The 18,497-nt window shown below is 31.7% G+C and overlaps 2 protein-coding genes across 3 annotated transcripts in view; both read right to left on the bottom strand.

Moving 5' to 3' along the window:
* LOC138716144 (hemolymph lipopolysaccharide-binding protein-like) overlaps positions 1-6,504 on the bottom strand; it is a 33,776-nt gene extending 27,272 nt beyond the window's left edge. The window contains exon 1 of the mRNA XM_069848967.1: positions 6,007-6,504. The gene's annotated coding sequence lies outside the window, so the exon portion shown is untranslated. The remainder of the gene's footprint in view (positions 1-6,006) is intronic.
* Positions 6,505-12,971: 6,467 nt separating this feature from the next.
* Positions 12,972-18,497, bottom strand: part of LOC138715808 (very long chain fatty acid elongase 7-like) — a 39,990-nt gene continuing 34,464 nt past the window's right edge. The window contains exon 8 of one of the 2 annotated variants that reach the window (XM_069848910.1): positions 12,972-14,125. In XM_069848910.1, the coding sequence (XP_069705011.1) occupies positions 13,952-14,125 (174 nt within the window). In that variant the 3' untranslated portion in view covers positions 12,972-13,951. The remainder of the gene's footprint in view (positions 14,126-18,497) is intronic. The other variant, XM_069848900.1, reaches the window with a different exon arrangement.

The following is an 18,497-nucleotide window of genomic DNA, read 5'->3' as shown; positions in this document are numbered from 1 at the left end:
TTCCAAAATATGGTATACACTAATTGTTAAAGTTCTCAGTAATATAATGTAACTTTAATACATTTTCTAGATACTTATTTGTTACATAAATTAACATAAGAAAAATAAATACCGGTAAATAAATAAATAAATAAATAAATTACATTTCATTCTGTGTGATGTCAAATTAATAAAAGAGAAAAACGAATAAATAAATGGATGAATGAATGGATTAATTAATTAATTCATTCATTCATTAATAAGCAAGAAAGAAATAAGTAAAGAAAGAAAGAGATATAGGAAAGAAAGAAGTACTGTAAGTAAATAAATACGTAAATCTATACTAATAATAAATCTGTAGCCGAAATTTTTCTGGTAATTTTCGATTTTCCAAAAATAATTGGTCCTAACATATATAATTAACCACTCTGAAACCGAAAATCGCTTTTTTGAAATTTTTGTTTGTATGTCTGTCTGTCTGTCTGTCTGTCTGTCTGTCTGTCTGTCTGTCTGTCTGTCTGTCTGTCACCTTTTCACGCGATAATGGCTGAACCGATTTCGATTAAAATTGGAATATAAATTAAGTTCGTTGTAACTTAGATTATAAGCTATATGGCATTCAAAATACGTTATTTAGAAGGGGGGTTATAAGGGGGACTGAATTAAATAAATCGAAATATCTCGCTTATTATTGATTTTTGTGAATTATGTTACATAACAAAAGTTTCTTTGAAAATGATTTCTGATAAGTTTTATTCTCTGAAAAAGTTTGATAGGACTGATATTTAATGAGATAAATAAGTTTTAAAATTAAAATAACTGCCATCTAAGGCGGTGTATTGAAATAAAAAACAAATGACTTCGTCTATAAGGGGCCTTGGACACAACAATCGAAAGCTATGAAAGATAGCCTACAGACAATGTTTCTGTGTTCGTATGAAGTAATATCGGAAGCTAAATTAACCGATTTGTATAATTAATTATTATTTCATCATTGGAAAGTGTAGTTTCTCTGGATGGACATAATGCTATAATGTTATTACAGTAACTTGTGAGTGAATTGAGGACAGGTAAGATTAAAATAGCTTCTTATGCACAGAAAACTTGATAGGTTATTCTGTATATTCATTTCCTGTATTTCTTATAATAATGTTTATGAACATATTCATTTTTATCTCAGAGAATTAACGAACAACGAGAGTGTATTGATTTAGTATGCAGTAATAGTACATTAGCTTAGCAATCCATTATTTTATAATTCAAATTTTAACTATGCTCAATTGAATCGTGTTAAAATACATATGCAATAAATGCAATGCAAAAAAATTGGGTAATGAGCCAAGCAGATTATGTTGCGCTGTTGTAAAAGTTGTTCCTCCTGAGATTCAAGAGCTCCCACAACAAATTAAAAATTTTCTAATTCGAGTACATCCGTTATCAACACACTTTTTCATAATATAATATAATATAATATAATATAATATAATATAATATAATATAATATAATATAATATAATATAAACATAATAATAAATCTGTAGCCAAAATTTTTCTGTTAATTTTCGCTTTTCCAAAAATAATTGGTAATAACAATTAAGAAATATGTGAAAGGAATTGTCATTGCACCAAATGAGTGGGCTCTTGATCAAAATGATCGCATTTTAATATTTTAAATACAATTTAAATTAAGTAACTTATTAAACGATTTATCCTTCTATCAAGCACGAATGTTCCCTGGATCAAATGTCCTATTTTAATTATGTAATTACTTTATATTTATTTCTAACGGGTGCAGCGGAGCGCACGGTTACGGCTAGTAAATAAATAAATAAATAAATAAATACATACCTAACATACGTAAATAAATAAGGAAGAAAGATAAAATAAATAAATAAATAAAGTATGTACGGTAAATAAATAAGTGTATAAGTAAATAAATAAATGAATAAATAAATAAACAAGTAAATAAATTAAATAAATGAATACTAATAATCAGGGAAAGGATTTATATGTAAATACATGTTTACTTATAAAGCTAATATAATTTATATTTTGCATTATCTTTATGTTTCACAATGTGTAGGGTTGAAAAATCCTACTTTTATTTTCCATATTTTTCCATATTTTAGAGTTTAGTACATATTTTCGTTAATTTCCATATATTTTCCATATTTCATATAAAACAGTCCATATTATATTAGGTTTAACAATAAAACAAAACAAAATTCCATTAACTTTTAAAAATACATTTCAACAATAGAGATTTAAACACATGTTCAGTAATCCCTTTAACATCAGAGTTATTTGAAAATTAGCAGTCCTATCAACAATGGGAAAGTAAGTTACAAAACTGTATTAATTTAATTTAAAATTTTTAACAGACTTCAGTTGTGCAGCTCAACAGTTAAATGCCAGTCAGAGTACACATAGGTTCAGTTTTGTAAATCATACTATAAAGACGGTAAATATGCCAAAAGTACGTCATTCAGTCAATTTAAAATCAAAACTAACAAGTTACATTTCAGAATTTAAAGAAGATGGTTTATCAACTGACAATAAAATATTATTTTGTAATTTGTGTCAGTGTGCAGTATCATCTACACAAAAGTTCCTGGTGCAACAACACATTACAACTAGTAAACATCAGGCCAACAAACAACTAAATTCCAAGCAGAGACAATTGTTTTTAACACAACCAACAACATCGAATGTAAGATCTGAGTTTAACATCGACCTGTGCCGTTCTCTCATTTCTGCTGATATTCCTCTCTACAAACTAAAGAATAAGGTCTTCAGAGAATTCCTTGAAAAATATACTCAACATACAATCCCGGATGAGTCAACACTTAGGAAGACGTATGCTCCATCCATCTACGATGAGACAATACAGAAGATAAGAGATGAAATTAAAGATAGTTCAATTTGGGTTTCCATTGATGAGACTCCCGACAAAGAAGGTAGACTTGTTGGTAATGTAGTTATCGGTTTGTTAAGTGAACAATATTCTGAACGAATTCTTTTACATTGTGATGTTCTAGAAAAGTGCAATAACAAAACTATAGTTAAACTGTTCAACGAAGCTATGGGTATCCTGTGGCCAAAGGGTATTATGTACGATAATGTGTTATTCTTTATTAGCGATGCTGCCCCTTATATGGTCAAAGCTGGACAAGCATTATCTGTTGTATATCCTAAATTGACTCATTTTACTTGTGTGGCGCATGCATTTCATCGTGTGGCAGAAGTGGTCAGAGACAATTTCCCTAAAGTAGATTTGTTGATTTCATCAGTGAAAAAAGTATTTCTCAAAGCTCCCAGTAGAGTTAACGTGTTGAAAGAAATGTACCCTGAAATTCCATTGCCACCAAAGCCAATTTTAACTAGATGGGGTACATGGCTAGAAGCAGTTGAATATTATGCCGAACATATAGACTCTATTAACAATGTTCTCCTTGCATTGGACTCTGAAGATGCAGTCTCAATTGATACTGCGAAAACAGTTACCTGTGACATAAGTGTGAAGAATGACTTAGCTCACATTCAGCATACATTTTCATGCATCATAAAAACGCTCAAAAGTCTCCAAAATAGGCACCTTTCACTATCTGAAAGTTTTGAAATTATAAATAGTACTGTGGAACAACTGAATCGTGGTAGAGGTAAAGTTTCAGATGCAGTAAGAGCTAAGGTGGACACTGTACTTTCAAAAAACCCTGGATATGAAGAACTACAAAAGGTTGTTGCTGTGATGAGTGGTGAATCAACAGTGAAGATTAACTTGGACTTATCCCCAGCAGACATTGTGAAATTGAATTATGTACCAGTTACTTCTTGTGACGTCGAACGCTCTTTTAGTCAGTATAAATCTATCCTCAGAGACAATAGAAGAAGATTCACTTTTCAGCACTTGAAAGAAATGTTTGTAACCTATTGTTATGGTAACAGACAATAAAAATTGTGTTTTGTTGAAACTACATTGGAAGATAAGGTACGTCCATTATATTTTTTGTTTAGTTTGATTAAAATGTACCAATATTTAACGTACATAGTCATTTTTTTATAATTTTAAGTCCATATTTAATTCCATATTTTGGTAAAAATCCATATTTAATTCCATATTTTGGTAAAAATAACTACATATATATTTACATATTTCATATATTTTTAGTCCATATAAATCCGTTCCCTGCTAATAATAAATCTGCAGCGGAAATTTTTCTGGTAATTTTAGATTTTCCAAAAATAATTGGTCCTAACATATATAATTAACCACCCTGAAACCGAAAATCGCTTTTTTGAAATCTTTGTTTGTATGTCTGTCTGTCTGTATGTTTGTTACCTTTTCACGCGATAATGGCTGAACCGATTTCGATGAAAAATTGGAATATAAATTAATTGGAATATAAATTAAGCTCGCTGCAACTTAGAATTTAGGCTATATGGCATTCAAAATATTTTATCTAAATGGGGGGTTATAAGGGGGCTTGAATTAAATCAATCGAAATATCTTCCTTATTATTAATTTTCAAGAAAAATATTACATAACAAAAGTTTCTTTAAAAATAATTTCCGATAAGTTTTATTCCAAGCAGAATTTTGATAGGACTGATATTTAATGAGATAAATGAGTTTCAAAATTACAATAACAACGCCACCTAAGGCGGTGTAATAAAATAAAAAACAAATGACTTCGTCTATAAGGGGCATTGGACAACAACAATCGAAAGCTATGAAACATAGCCTACAGAGAATGTTTCTGTGTTTTTTGTAAAGTAATATCGGAAGCTAAATTAACCGATTTGTATAATTAATTATTAAGTCACCATTGGAAAGTGTAGTTTCTCTAGATGGACATAATGCTATAATGTTATTACAGTAACTTCTGAGTGAATCGAGGACAGGTAAGATTAAAATAGCTTCTTATGCACAGAAAACGTGATAGGCATTCGTTTCCTGTATTTCCTAAAATAATTTTTATGACCAAATGAGTGGTCTCTGGATCAAAATGATCGCATTTTAATTTTTTAAATACAATTTAAATTAAGTAAGGTCATAAACGATTTATCCTTCTATCAAACACGAATGTTTCCTGGATCAAATGTCCTATTTTAATTATGTAATTACTTTAGCCTATATTTATTTCTAACGGGTGCAGCGGAGCGCACGGGTACGGCTAGTAAATAAATAAATAAATAAATAAACACGTAAATAAATTAATACATACCGTACGTAAATAAATAAATAAATAAATAAATAAATAAGGAAGGAAAAGAGAAAGAAAAAGAGATAGAAAAGAAAGTAAGTACGGTAAATAAAAATGTACATAAATAAATACTGTACGTAAATAAATAAATGCATACCGTATGTACGTAAATAAATAAGGGAGTAAGAAAGAAAGAAGGATAGATAGAGAAAGAAACTAAGTGCCAAAAATAAGTATAGGCCTATATAAATAAATAACATACATACGTAAATAAATATTTGCACACGTAAATAAATAAATAAATAAATAAATACCGTAAATAATTAAGTAAATACCATTTTTGCTTTCTTCTTGTAAAGGAACTCTTTAGATGCTTCTGGTAGTATTCTCGCGTGTCGCTTCACTGTCTCTTTGAATTTTTATTATTTGTCTTTAGATTTTCGAAACCTAAAATTTTACATTCATTTTTACTTATAACTCGAAACGTTTTTTAGATATTTTAACGAAACTTTAGATGCTTGTGTGTTTCATACATCTTAACAGAGTGAACTAGGTCGTAGTGGTAGAATTTTTTATTTTTTAATATTTGAGCTATGAAAATTTAAAAATAATAGGCGTAATGCATTCTATAAAAATTGAAGATGCTTATTTCAGGAAATAAGTAAAATATTTTTGTCTGTGTTCTTTATGTGGTTCTTACAAGTGTTTTAAAGAAGGAATCATAAGTTGTAAAAAGACGTAGATTTGTAAAAATATCATGGAAATACATAATGATTATTCTTTTCTTCATTATTCAACTTTATAACGTAACCTACTCAACTTGCCTTATTGCTGACAATGCAGAAGAAATGAGGTCTCCGGTCCAATTCCCGTAGTCGATCTCTGTCTGGATGCTACTCTTCAAGCTTTAAGTATGACATTGCTATCTGCTGCAGGATATGACAGTGTAGTTCCTGGTGTGAGTATACTTAAGCCTAATGAGTAAAAACCGGAAGAAATTCATGATATTGGAGTCGATGTTGGGATCGTGAATTCAGATGTTTAGTGTGACAAAAGAGGAGAAAGAAGGTAGAAATGAGAGAAATGGAAAAAGAAGATTGACTGAAAGATGAAATACTTTGTGGAAGATAAAAGCAAGAAGGACGAATATAATGTTAAAATGAGCGGAATTAGGAATGTAAGGGGGGAGACAAAAGAAGGAAAGAAGCGTAAGGCTTACGAAGACGAGAAAGGAGGGAAGAAAGTAAGGAATAGGATGAAGAAGGGCAGGAAGATAAAATCTCATCCACTATACACGGGTACTTAGATTCTTCTGCGTGCCAACTCAGTCCTTCGGCGGGGGAAGTCGGTTCCCTCCTAGACTATCAGTTATCTGTGTGTCATAAGCAGTTTATTATTTTAGAATGATGTCAACTTCAGCTTGTTTAGCAGATAAAACAATATTAATCATCCCACTCAGACTACGGATGTGCTCTAACAATAGTAGGAGGAAAACGATAGCGTAATAAACAGAAAAAGCATCTGACTCGATCTTAAACATAGTGTATGAACGTTCTTCGATCTGAAAGTGAATATTATGGTAGTAGATCAACCATTGAGCAGCAGCAGCAGCAGCAGCAGTAGCAGTAGTAGTAGTAGCAGCAGCAGTTGTAATACTAATAGTAGCTATTATTAATAGCAACAGTAATAATACTTGTAGTAGTAGTAGAAGCAGTAGTACTACTAGTAGTAGTAGCAGCAGTGGCAGTAGTATTAGCTGTAGTAGTAATATTAGTAGTAGTAGTAGTAGTAGTAGTAGTATTAATACTAGTAGTAGCAGTTGTAATACTAATAGTATTATTAATAGCAACAGTAGTAATACTTGTAGTAGTAGTAGCAGCAGCAGTAGTAATATTAGCAGTAGTAGTAGCAGTAGTAATACCGGTAGTAGTAAGAGCAGTGGCAGTAGTATTAGCTGTAGTAGTAATAGTAGTAGTAGCAGCGTTAATACTAGTAGTAGCAGTTGTAATACCAATAGTATTATGAATAGCAACAGTAGTACTACTAGTAGTAGTAGCAGCAGTGGCAGTAGTATTAGCTGTATTAGTAATAGTAGTAGTAGCAGCGTTAATACTAGTAGTAGCAGTTGTAATACTAATAGTATTATTAATAGCAACAGTAGTACTACTACTACTACTAGTAGTAGTAGTAGTAGTAGTAGTAGTAGCAGTAGTAGTAGTAGCAGCAGTGGCAGTAGTATTAGCTGTAGTAATAATATTAGTAGTAGTAGCAGCGTTTATACTAGTAGTAGCAGTTGTAATACTAATAGTATTATTAATAGCAACAGTAGTACTACTACTACTACTAGTAGTAGTAGTAGTAGTAGTAGTAGTAGCAGTGGCAGTAGTATTAGCTGTAGTAATAATATTAGTAGTAGTAGCAGCGTTTATACTAGTAGTAGCAGTTGTAATACTAATAGTATTATTAATAGCAACAGTAGTAATACTTGTAGTAGTAGTAGTAGTAGTAGTAGTAGTAGTAGTAGTAGTAGTAGTAGCAGCAGCAGTAGTAATATTAGCAGTAGTAGTAGCAGTAGTAATACCGGTAGTAGTAACAGCGGTGGCAGTAGTATTAGCTGTAGTAATAATAGTAGTAGTAGTAGTAGTAGTAGTAGTAGTAGTAGTAGTAGTAGTAGTAGTAATATTAATACTAGTAGTAGCAGTTGTAATAATACTACTAGTAATAGCAAGTATTAATTATATTAGTATTAGCAGGAGTAATAATACTAGTAGTACTAGTTATAGTAGTAATAACTAGCAGCAATGATAATGGTAATAGTAGTAGCAGCAGCATTAATATTAGTACCAGCAGTAGTAGTAATAGAGTTGTAGTAGTATTAATACCAGTAGTAGCAGTTGTAATACTAGTAGTATTATTGATAGCAACAGTAGTAATACTTGCAGTAGTAGCAACAGCAGTACTACTAGTAGTAGCAGCAGTAGAAGTAGTAGTAGCAGTAGTAATGTAGTAGTAGTAATAATCTTTTAATAGTCAGTTAAAAATAATAATAATAATAATAATAATAATAATAATAATAATAATAATAATATAATAATAATAATAATATAATAATAATAATATAATAATAATAATAATAATATAATAATAATAATAATAATAATAATAATAATACTAGTAATAATAATATTACTGCATACTGTTCCTGTACAGTATCTGAAGCGTTCATTTCCTGAGACATTTCTTCTCAAAGTCGGTCAATAGCATATTTTTTTAGCATGTTCTTTTAATTTATAGGCCTATTTGTATATTGCAGATCTTGCCTGAACCAGAACAACAAGTTTGTCTTCATCTAATTCTATTGTAGTACTGGTGCACAATGAAATCAAATTAATCTGAATCTCCTTTCGATAATCGGCAATACTGATAATATGAAATATTGAAAGCAAAACTACGCGCATGCGCAAACTGGACTGTCTCTAGTTTCCTCGAGATGGGACGTAATTCCAGACACCTTCACTGTTTTGCCTCAGACAGTCTCTGACATTTTTATTTTTATTTATTTTTTTATTTTTACAATTCATATTGATTTTCAGATAAGCCGATTAACATGTATACTTTTATCAAGTTTCTATAATTAACAATCTTTATGACTTAATCAAATATACAAAAAAAAAAAAAACAAGTTACATAGTATGACTGTTTTCAATACATTTATATTAACATTTGTTATGAATTTATTACAAATACTGTCCATCCATAAACCACAAAAGAAGTAAATTAAAATCATCAGTACCAGTTGCAGAAGACACAGCCCTGCAGTATATATTGACTACACCCCAACTCTGGCTACTAGCAACAGGCATCTATAATGAACACCGATCAAAATACCCCTCATTTCTCGTGAAAAACAACAACTGAATAGACTACAGTGGTTTAGAGATGGGATAAACTGTTCTTTTTAAGAAACAGTTTTACGATTGTAACTGTTTCATGAACGAAGCTGTTCCAAAATAACAGTTTCAGAGAAACAGTTTCATAAGAATATGTTTACAACATCAGTGCCAAATGTTCCAACTGTTTCAACCTCTCATGTGCTACGGGAATATGTTTCAGAGCCCTTTAATCGTCTTTAAATCAGCTGTTCAGTGTATTATGACAACGAAAGTCATTTTTCGTAGGTTGCTGTTAAGGGTACAGTAAATAACTACAATTCAAAATGAATCGATTTTAGTAAAAATAACGCATATAATCCTAGGAGAGTTTAACAACGATGAAATTAGCAGATATTTTTCGCGGTACATTAGCACTGTTAGGACACCATGAACATATTCTCCATCACTGGATAGATAATAATAATTAATATCAGATTTATTAGGGAATTTGATTCGTACAATTAAATTGCGCGATGCTACATAGGCTACTGTTGCACGAAGGTCGTATGAAACATATATATATATATATATATATATATATATATATATATATATATATATAATATTATATCTACTTTCGATTGGAGGTCAATGATAGCGCTACACGTGACGTTTGCAGACAACAAAGAAGAGGAAAACTGTTTAGAAATTGAACTGTTTATCTCTTGGAACCATGTGGAACGTTGAAGTGATCACTGGAGCAGTGTTGCCACGACCTACTCACGAAAATCAGGAGAAAACCATCGAAAAAAAAACAGGAGATTACAGTAGATTAATTAAACATGAATTTTCTCTTCTTATTAGGCCTATAATATTAATTACAAAACAGTGTATACTGTAAGAAAGATGATACTGTTTTATTACTATATAGCACATCCCTAACCAATGAAATGGAACAATTTTGCTAAATATTACTACTGTCATCTTTACTCAGCGTATGTAAATAAGTCATGCAATTTTGGTTTTACACAGTAATGTCTCATTGACAAAGTTTCGCATTAAAATGTATTAATCAGGAGTTTTTTTGTATATTGACAAACGCTTTTAGATAGAACGAGATTTATTTTAAAGATGATATTAAAGACAGTACTGGATTAGCTGCGATTATAACAGACGAAAAATGATCCCTTTTCCTGTTTTTGCATAACTACCATTTAAACTGTTCATAATTTTCCCACTCTGATTTATAATTCACGGAAGAAGTAGGCCTATTTACTCTTCTTTCTAGCTGGAACAGTTTCACTCATTTTAAAACATCACTGTGCACGATATGTAACACAAAAATTCCATTACCTACACTTTACTCTCTCACTGTTTCACATGTTGTTGCTCCTTTAAGCATCATTGTGGCGACGCGCTATGATCAGGGAACCACAACGAGCTAGGCGAATATTCTTACTTCTAGATCGTTGGGGGGGGGGGCAAATGAAAACATTGTTTGACTTGTGTATAAGATGAAAAAGTAAGACATGGTGACATAATATAATATGTAATAAATTTAAAATCCGGGCATAGAACCAGGTGACTGCAGCATGCCAAAAACGAAGGAGAAATTCGGACTTTTGACAAAAAAAGAAGTAGAGCAGTAGATTCAATGGAAAAACAGGAAATCTGCTTAATCAGTAGGTATGGCAACACTGGACTGGAGCAGTGTAACACTCTTTGGAACAGTTGGAGCAGGTTATATCACGAAACTGTTTCATATCGAAACGGTTTCAATTGTGAAACAGTTTCAAATAAACTGTTGCAGCTATTTTTATCCGTCTCTACAGTGGACTATAGTGGACTTTATGTTGTCAGCAAACGGCTGGATACATTAAGAAGATTGATTGATTACAAATACGAACGTTTTCGGCCTCTTGGGGCATCATCAGGCGGTACATAACAGTATAAGATGTTTTAAAAATCAAATGTAATATGTTGAATTTGACAGCCTGAGACAAGCGCTGATCCATAACAAACCATGCTCACTTTATCCTCGAGTCGGTCTCAGACAAAAATGACTCGTCTCAAGCTGTCTCGTCCCTTCCTGTGTGTGCCCAGCCTAAGAGCGAGGTGACGTAAGAGCGGCCCGCTGGGCATTTGTACAAAAACAGAATCGTCGGGTAATAACTAGGGAGCGGATTTTTATGTGCTAAAAATTTTAAATATATTTATTTTTATGTGCTAAAAAGTACGAAAATATTTGCTAAAAATTAAAAAAATATATATATTTTTTAAATATGACAAAAATACCTTACTTAGCTTGGAACAAAAATGTTATTAGGTACTCACCAACCACACTTGAGTGCTAGTAGTTGGCCGAGAATTGCAGTGAACAACAAAGTCATCTCCAAATTCTCCATCACAGATGCATGCCGATTATCTCTGATCAACGACTTATACTGTGAAAACGATCTTTCCACATCACAGGACGTCAGACGTGCATATTTAAAGAGAGGAATGTAACAAACACATACACCGTCAATTTCACCTACAGGCACATCCTCCAATACTTGAGCAACTTTACACATTTTTTTTATATCCACTGTTTTTCCCAAACACATTCTGGAATTTGTCCCTTAGTACTTGTACTTCTGAACCTGGTAGCGAGTCTAGTTTAATTTCCACGGCACGCACCTCCCTGTTTCAGACAACAGGTTTTTGGATGTTTCGAGTTTTTTTTATGGTGTCACACAAAAATCTTAGATTTGCTAATAGGAAAGCCAAATCGTTTTTTAAACAACCATCTTTCAGTATATCTTGAAGGATATCGATTGACGAAGCCCGATAACAGGGAATCACAACAAGACGTATTGCCTTACTTGATGGACATGAGCGAGAGGCGAGAGATTTGTTTAAATTAAATAATGTTCATACCCGAGCTCTTATCTGTTGTGTTTCACAAACAAAGCGTGGAATGAAATCATCTTCAGCAACAATAAATATTCTTAATTATACGTTGCAAGATCTCTCCTTGTTCATGTTAATTTATTCTCTAATAATAACACTGATATGCTGTCTAGCAGTTCTCAGAACTTGAGGCGATACTATTACAAAAATGGATACACCACACAGCGCTTAGAAACACGAAGCAACCAAGAATTCTTAAAACAATAACGTACTTCTGAGTGGCATAATTGATTTAGTTTTAAAATGTTTAAAAGTTCTTGTAAAAAATTATTTAAGTAAAAGAACTCCAAGATTTATGTGTTTATAATAGACTAGTGGCTTGTGCAGCAAATGCTGCTGCAAACGAAGTTCGTTAGACGTTCAAATAAAAATTTTTCAGATTTATTTTCAATGAAGAATACTTGTCTTTTTAATAGTTATTTGCTTCCATAATAATGAAATATACTGCCTCTCAATGAATTTTTTTAGGCCAAATACTTTTTCTTGAACCTATCCAACTTCAGTTTTTGAGTTTCAACGCGAAAACGCAAGTATCAATGTCAGGACGATAGCAGTAGCTATTTCAGGTCATTGTGGACTGTAGGCAAAACTTAAAAAAATGTCAGGTTTGCTAAGCTTTCGAACAATAGCATTTTCGTATAGCTGCTGCATGTAGAACTTGAAATGTAGAGCGTAAAATCATTTTATCCTACTAAGAGAACTTGCTGAAATGATCTGGAGACTACAAAATTTTCTAGGCCTCTTATTTTATCAGTAAGTAATACCTTTTGTTCTTTCCTTAGGAACTGTAATTTTTGCGCTCTCTCGAGCCAGTACTGAAGACAATGACGCATATCAATATCTACACTACACCGCCATTAAGTATATGAAAAAGACCCAACCCCACTGGTTTAATAATAAAAAAATATTTGATTTTTAATAACAATATTATTATCATACTTAAGTTTTGTAGTTATATATAGCAGTCAATCAGTAAATTATAGAAATGAAGATCTAAATTAAGATATTCTCTACATTTACTTACATAACCTCAAAACGTTTCACTTTCATGTCATCAATATAGCATCAATATTATGTACAATTAATGAAGAATAGACGCATCATGATAATAATATTTAATTTCTAATGGTAATAATGTCATCAAACCACCTCAAGTTTCGTAGATTTGAATATCCAATACACAGCTGTACTCAGAAAATTATACCTTGCAGAATCAGTTTTTAATAACAAATTAATAATTATTATTATTATTAATAACAAATTGAATTGAGCTCTAAATATGTCGACAATCCTGCAGGTCATGGCCTTCGTGTAATAGCCTAATGTATGTTGTAGTGTGTGTTTTGTTCTGAAATTCAATCAAGTCGGCCGTGATTCAATAGAATTAGTTCTCAAAACTGACAACGGATGGATTTTGGAAAATAGGAAAATTATGTAGGAAAATTGACATTTCACTGAAAACTACTACTTTTCCGAAAAACTTTGGATGCCAGGCATGAAGATGAGGGGTCACTCATTGAAATCCGCTCAGCCGTTTTCCCGTAATTTACATTACCAGTTCAAATTATATATATATAGATTTCCTGAAAATATGTATTTACATAATTTCTTTGTGAAAATATGTGTTTTTATGTGAAATAAAATTCGGGTTTTAAACTTGAAACTTCATGTTCGGAATTTTTAACTTTGTTAATTGTGTTTTATCACACGCAAAAATAATATTTAATTACATAGAAATCCGCTCTTTATTAATAACACAGTTCTTATAAATGATTGTCGATCCCCGATACACAATTATGTAATTAATATAATTCATAACAGAATACAACATTAAAAATGATAATCTTGCTAGGAAACAATACCCGTTTGCATTTAATTTCATCTTAATTGATCGGACTCCTGTCTTAACGCCTCCTTAGCGATTAGAACAGGATTCTGCGCATTGCTAAGTGAATTTGTTGTACTTTGGCTTCTTGATGTATGCCTTGTAATAGAAACTGGCGAACATGTACCAGAAGAGAGTATGGAAGAAGAGAAAGAAAATCGATACAGATTTCGGATGTCTGCAGTCAAACAGCAGCAAATACGAGGAGTAGATGATGAGCAGTGAGAACTGGACCTGTAAAAAACAAGTAAAGATTACATATTAATATAAGTGCATGTTTTTATCCTTACGAGATTTAGGGAAGATTCTGGAGTTCAAAATTGATTTTTTGACATTTCATTTATATTATCAGATTTGGTGACTTTAATGTCCTCTATAGATGTGCGGAAAAAATTCAGTCGAATTCGAATTGTGAATGTGTTAAAAATAGGTTCTTTAAATGCCCGCTACTTTCATGTTCAGATGTAGATGTGCAGAAAAATTCAGTCGCATTTGAATTGTAAATGTGTTTAAAAAGGTTCTTTAAATGCCCGCTACTTTCATGTTCAGATGTAGATGTGCAGAAAAATTCAGTCGAATTTGAATTGTAAATGTGTTTAAAAAGGTTCTTTAAATGCCCGCTACTTTCATGTTTAGATGTAGATGTGCAGAAAAATTCAGTCGCATTTGAATTGTAAATTGTTAAAAAAGGTTCCTTAATTGCCCGCTACTTTCATGTTCAGATGTAGATGTGGAGAAAAATTCAGTCGAATTCGAATTGTGAATGTGTTAAAAAACAGATTCTTTAAATGCCCGCTACTTTCATGTTCAGATGTAGATGTGGAGAAAAATTCAGTCGAAATCGAATTGTGAATGTGTTAAAAAACAGGTTCTTTAAATGCCCGCTGCTTTCATGTTCAGATGTAGATGTGGAGAAAAATTCAGTCGAATTCGAATTGTGAATGTGTTAAAAAACAGATTCTTTAAATGCCCGCTACTTTCATGTTCAGATGTAGATGTGGAGAAAAATTCAGTCGAAATCGAATTGTGAATGTGTTAAAAAACAGGTTCTTTAAATGCCCGCTGCTTTCATGTTCAGATGTAGATGTGGAGAAAAATTCAGTCGAATTCGAATTGTGAATGTGTTAAAAAACAGATTCTTTAAATGCCCGCTACTTTCATGTTCAGATGTAGATGTGGAGAAAAATTCAGTCGAAATCGAATTGTGAATGTGTTAAAAAACAGGTTCTTTAAATGCCCGCTGCTTTCATGTTCAGATGTAGATGTGGAGAAAAATTCAGTCGAATTCGAATTGTGAATGTGTTAAAAAACAGATTCTTTAAATGCCCGCTACTTTCATGTTCAGATGTAGATGTGGAGAAAAATTCAGTCGAAATCGAATTGTGAATGTGTTAAAAAACAGGTTCTTTAAATGCCCGCTGCTTTCATGTTCAGATGTAGATGTGGAGAAAAATTCAGTCGAATTCGAATTGTGAATGTGTTAAAAAACAGATTCTTTAAATGCCCGCTACTTTCATGTTCAGATGTAGATGTGGAGAAAAATTCAGTCGAAATCGAATTGTGAATGTGTTAAAAAACAGGTTCTTTAAATGCCCGCTGCTTTCATGTTCAGATGTAGTTGTGGAGAAAAATTCAGTCGAATTCGAATTGTGAATGTGTTAAAAAACAGGTTCTTTAAATGCCCGCTACTTTCATGTTCAGATGGATCTGGGGGCACAATGCCTCACCCCTTTGTCAGTTTCTGTAATAAGTTCAAGCTGAACAATGACTTTATTCGTAATGTTTCCCTTGCTGCTATCAGAGCATTAAAATATCATCTGTACTTTGTTCCCTAACAAGGAAGAACTTTGTTTAAATGTTTAATCTGTTTGTTTACTATGGTTATTATATTTTATTATCTTTGCTGTTCTTAATTTTACTTTTTTGTTCGTTTCCTACGTTTCTCTTATGTCATCTTTCCTGTCTAGTATCGACTTTGTTTTCGCTCTTGTGTGTTAGCTTTGCTTTGTCCAATGAGGCAGTCTCGTTATTTGGAAAGCTGAAAGAGTGTCTTTTAAATAAATGGAAAATTTAATCTCAATTTCCCACAAATGTTTTAAAACTTCGACGCCTTCTTTTTCTTTAAAATGTTACAGTTCACTTTACTGAAGTAGACCAGTGACATTAATGTCAGTCTTTTGAAGTAAATAATTAGATTACTAATGTCTAATTTAAATTTAAGTGAATTTAAAATTGTGAAAATTCGTATATATATATATATATATATATATATATATATATATATATATATACAGGGTAGAAGTGAAATAACCCTGCAGATTTTTAGAGTGAATAGCTCAAGTTGTATGTAACAAAAATTGTAGTACCATATTGGTGGAAAGTTCATAATTTTCTCAAACGTTTAACACGCTCTTATTCGGTAACTATTTCGAGTAGGATCGTGATTTTTGTCTATATCAATAGAAGATCTAATAAAGAATCATTTATCCCTCTGGCGTATTTCAATAGCGTGGGCGGTTTTCGTGTAAATTTAATTTTAAAACCACTAATTTCAAGCCACTGAACGATGCGAGCAGCTTGCAACGTCGTAGCCAGAGAGGCTCGCGTACAGAGACAGACGTGAGTTCGTTGACCTCTTACATCTTTATTGCGAGAAGAAAGAGCAGTGTGTTAGCGGCGATGTTGCCAGACTGCTGAAACTTCCAACTTCATTTTCTAATTGTTAACCGTGCATTTAATCACAAAACGTAATATAGGTTTTCTATTGAGTTTTTACAAATATCTTACTTTGTTACTTTAGTGATCATGAAATGGTGAAGATGCGTATATTTTCAGCGTTTTCTCGACTATTGCAACTTGGTATATAAAAAAATACCTGGAATTGTTTACCAGGCTTTACTTTACAACATACATTTCAATTAATACTAGTGGCTTGTGCAGCAAATACTGCTGCAAACTAAGTTCGTTAGACATTCAAATAAACATTTTTCAGATTTATTTTCAATGAAGAATACTTGTCTTTTTGATAGTTATTTGCTTCCATAATACTGAAACATACTCCCTCTCAATAGATTTTGTTTAGACCAAATACTTTTTCTTGAACTTATCCAACTTTAGTTTTTGAGTTTCAACGCGAAAACGCAAGTATCAATGTCAGGACGATAGCAGTAGCTATTTCTACTACTTTTGCTACTTTTGCCTACAATCCACAATGATGTGGATTGTAGGCAAAAGTTAAAAAAAATGTCAGGTTTGCTAAGCTTTCGAACAATAGCATTTTCGTATAGCTGCTGCATGTAGAACTTGAAATGTAGAGCGTAAAATCATTGTATCCTACTAAGAGATCTTGCTGAAATGATCTGGAGACTACAAACTTTTCTAGGCCTCTTATTTTATCAGTAAGTAATACCTTTTGATATTTCCTTAGGAACTGTAATTTTTGCGCTCTCTCGAGCCAATACTGAAGACAATGACACATATCAATATCTACACTACACCGCCATTAAGTATATGAAAAAGACCCAATAATAAGTATAAAAATATTTGATTTTTAATAACAATATTATTATCTTAAGTTTTTAAGTTATATATATAGCAGCTACTCAGTAAATTATAGAAATGAAGATCTAAATTAAGATATTCTCTACATTTACTTACATAACCACAAAATGTTTCACTTTCATGTCATCAATATAGCATCAATATTATGTACAATTAATGAAAAAATAGATGCATCATGATATTAACTATAATAATATTTAATTTCTAATGCTAATAATGTCATCAAACCACCTCAAGTTTCGTAGATTTGAATATCCAATACACAGCTGTACTCAGAAAATTATACACTGCAGAATCAGTTTTTAATAACAAATTGAATTGAGCTCTAAATATGTCGGCAATCTGCAGGTCATGGCCTTCGTGTAATAGCCTATTGTTTATTGTAGTGTGTGTTTTGTTCTGAAATTCAATCAAGTCGGCCGTAATTGAATAAAATTAGTTCTCAAAACTGACAACAGATGGATTTTGGAAAATAGGAAAGTGATGTAGGAAAATTGACATTTCACTGAGAACTACTACTTTTCCGAAAAACTTTGGGTTCCAAGCTTCAAAATGAGGGGTCATTTATTAAAATACGTTCAGCCGTTTTCCCGTAATTTCCATTACCAGTTCAAATTATATATATAGATTTTCTTTAAAAAATTTGAGTTAGACTTCACCTCCATAATTAAAAAAAAAAAAAAAAAATCTTCGTAACGTCTCACGATAGAAACTCGAAAATTAGTGCTCCTACTTATCAATATATTGTGAACATACCTTGAAAATCTCACTAAAATTGGCCTAATATGAAAAATGTTTTTGCAAAGTCCATAGTGTCCCTCTAACGACTTGGTCATTGAATTTTATACTGTCTCATAATATGAAATAAAAAGAAGTTGCTGTTATTTTGTATAAATTAACTCGACGATTTCAAAATACACAAATTGAAAACTTTATTTTTAATACCAAGAATCTAAATATCCCCTTTTCAGTTTCTTAGGAAATCAAGATTTGAAATGTTATTCCTTCATGATCTGCGGTATAATGGTACCCCAAAACGTTTGCT

Source organism: Periplaneta americana, chromosome 2, assembly GCF_040183065.1.
Source record: "Periplaneta americana isolate PAMFEO1 chromosome 2, P.americana_PAMFEO1_priV1, whole genome shotgun sequence".
In the NCBI taxonomy this organism is placed as follows: domain Eukaryota; kingdom Metazoa; phylum Arthropoda; class Insecta; order Blattodea; family Blattidae; genus Periplaneta; species Periplaneta americana.
Note: the sequence above shows the minus strand (reverse complement) of the source record. Positions and strands in the feature narration are given on the sequence as shown.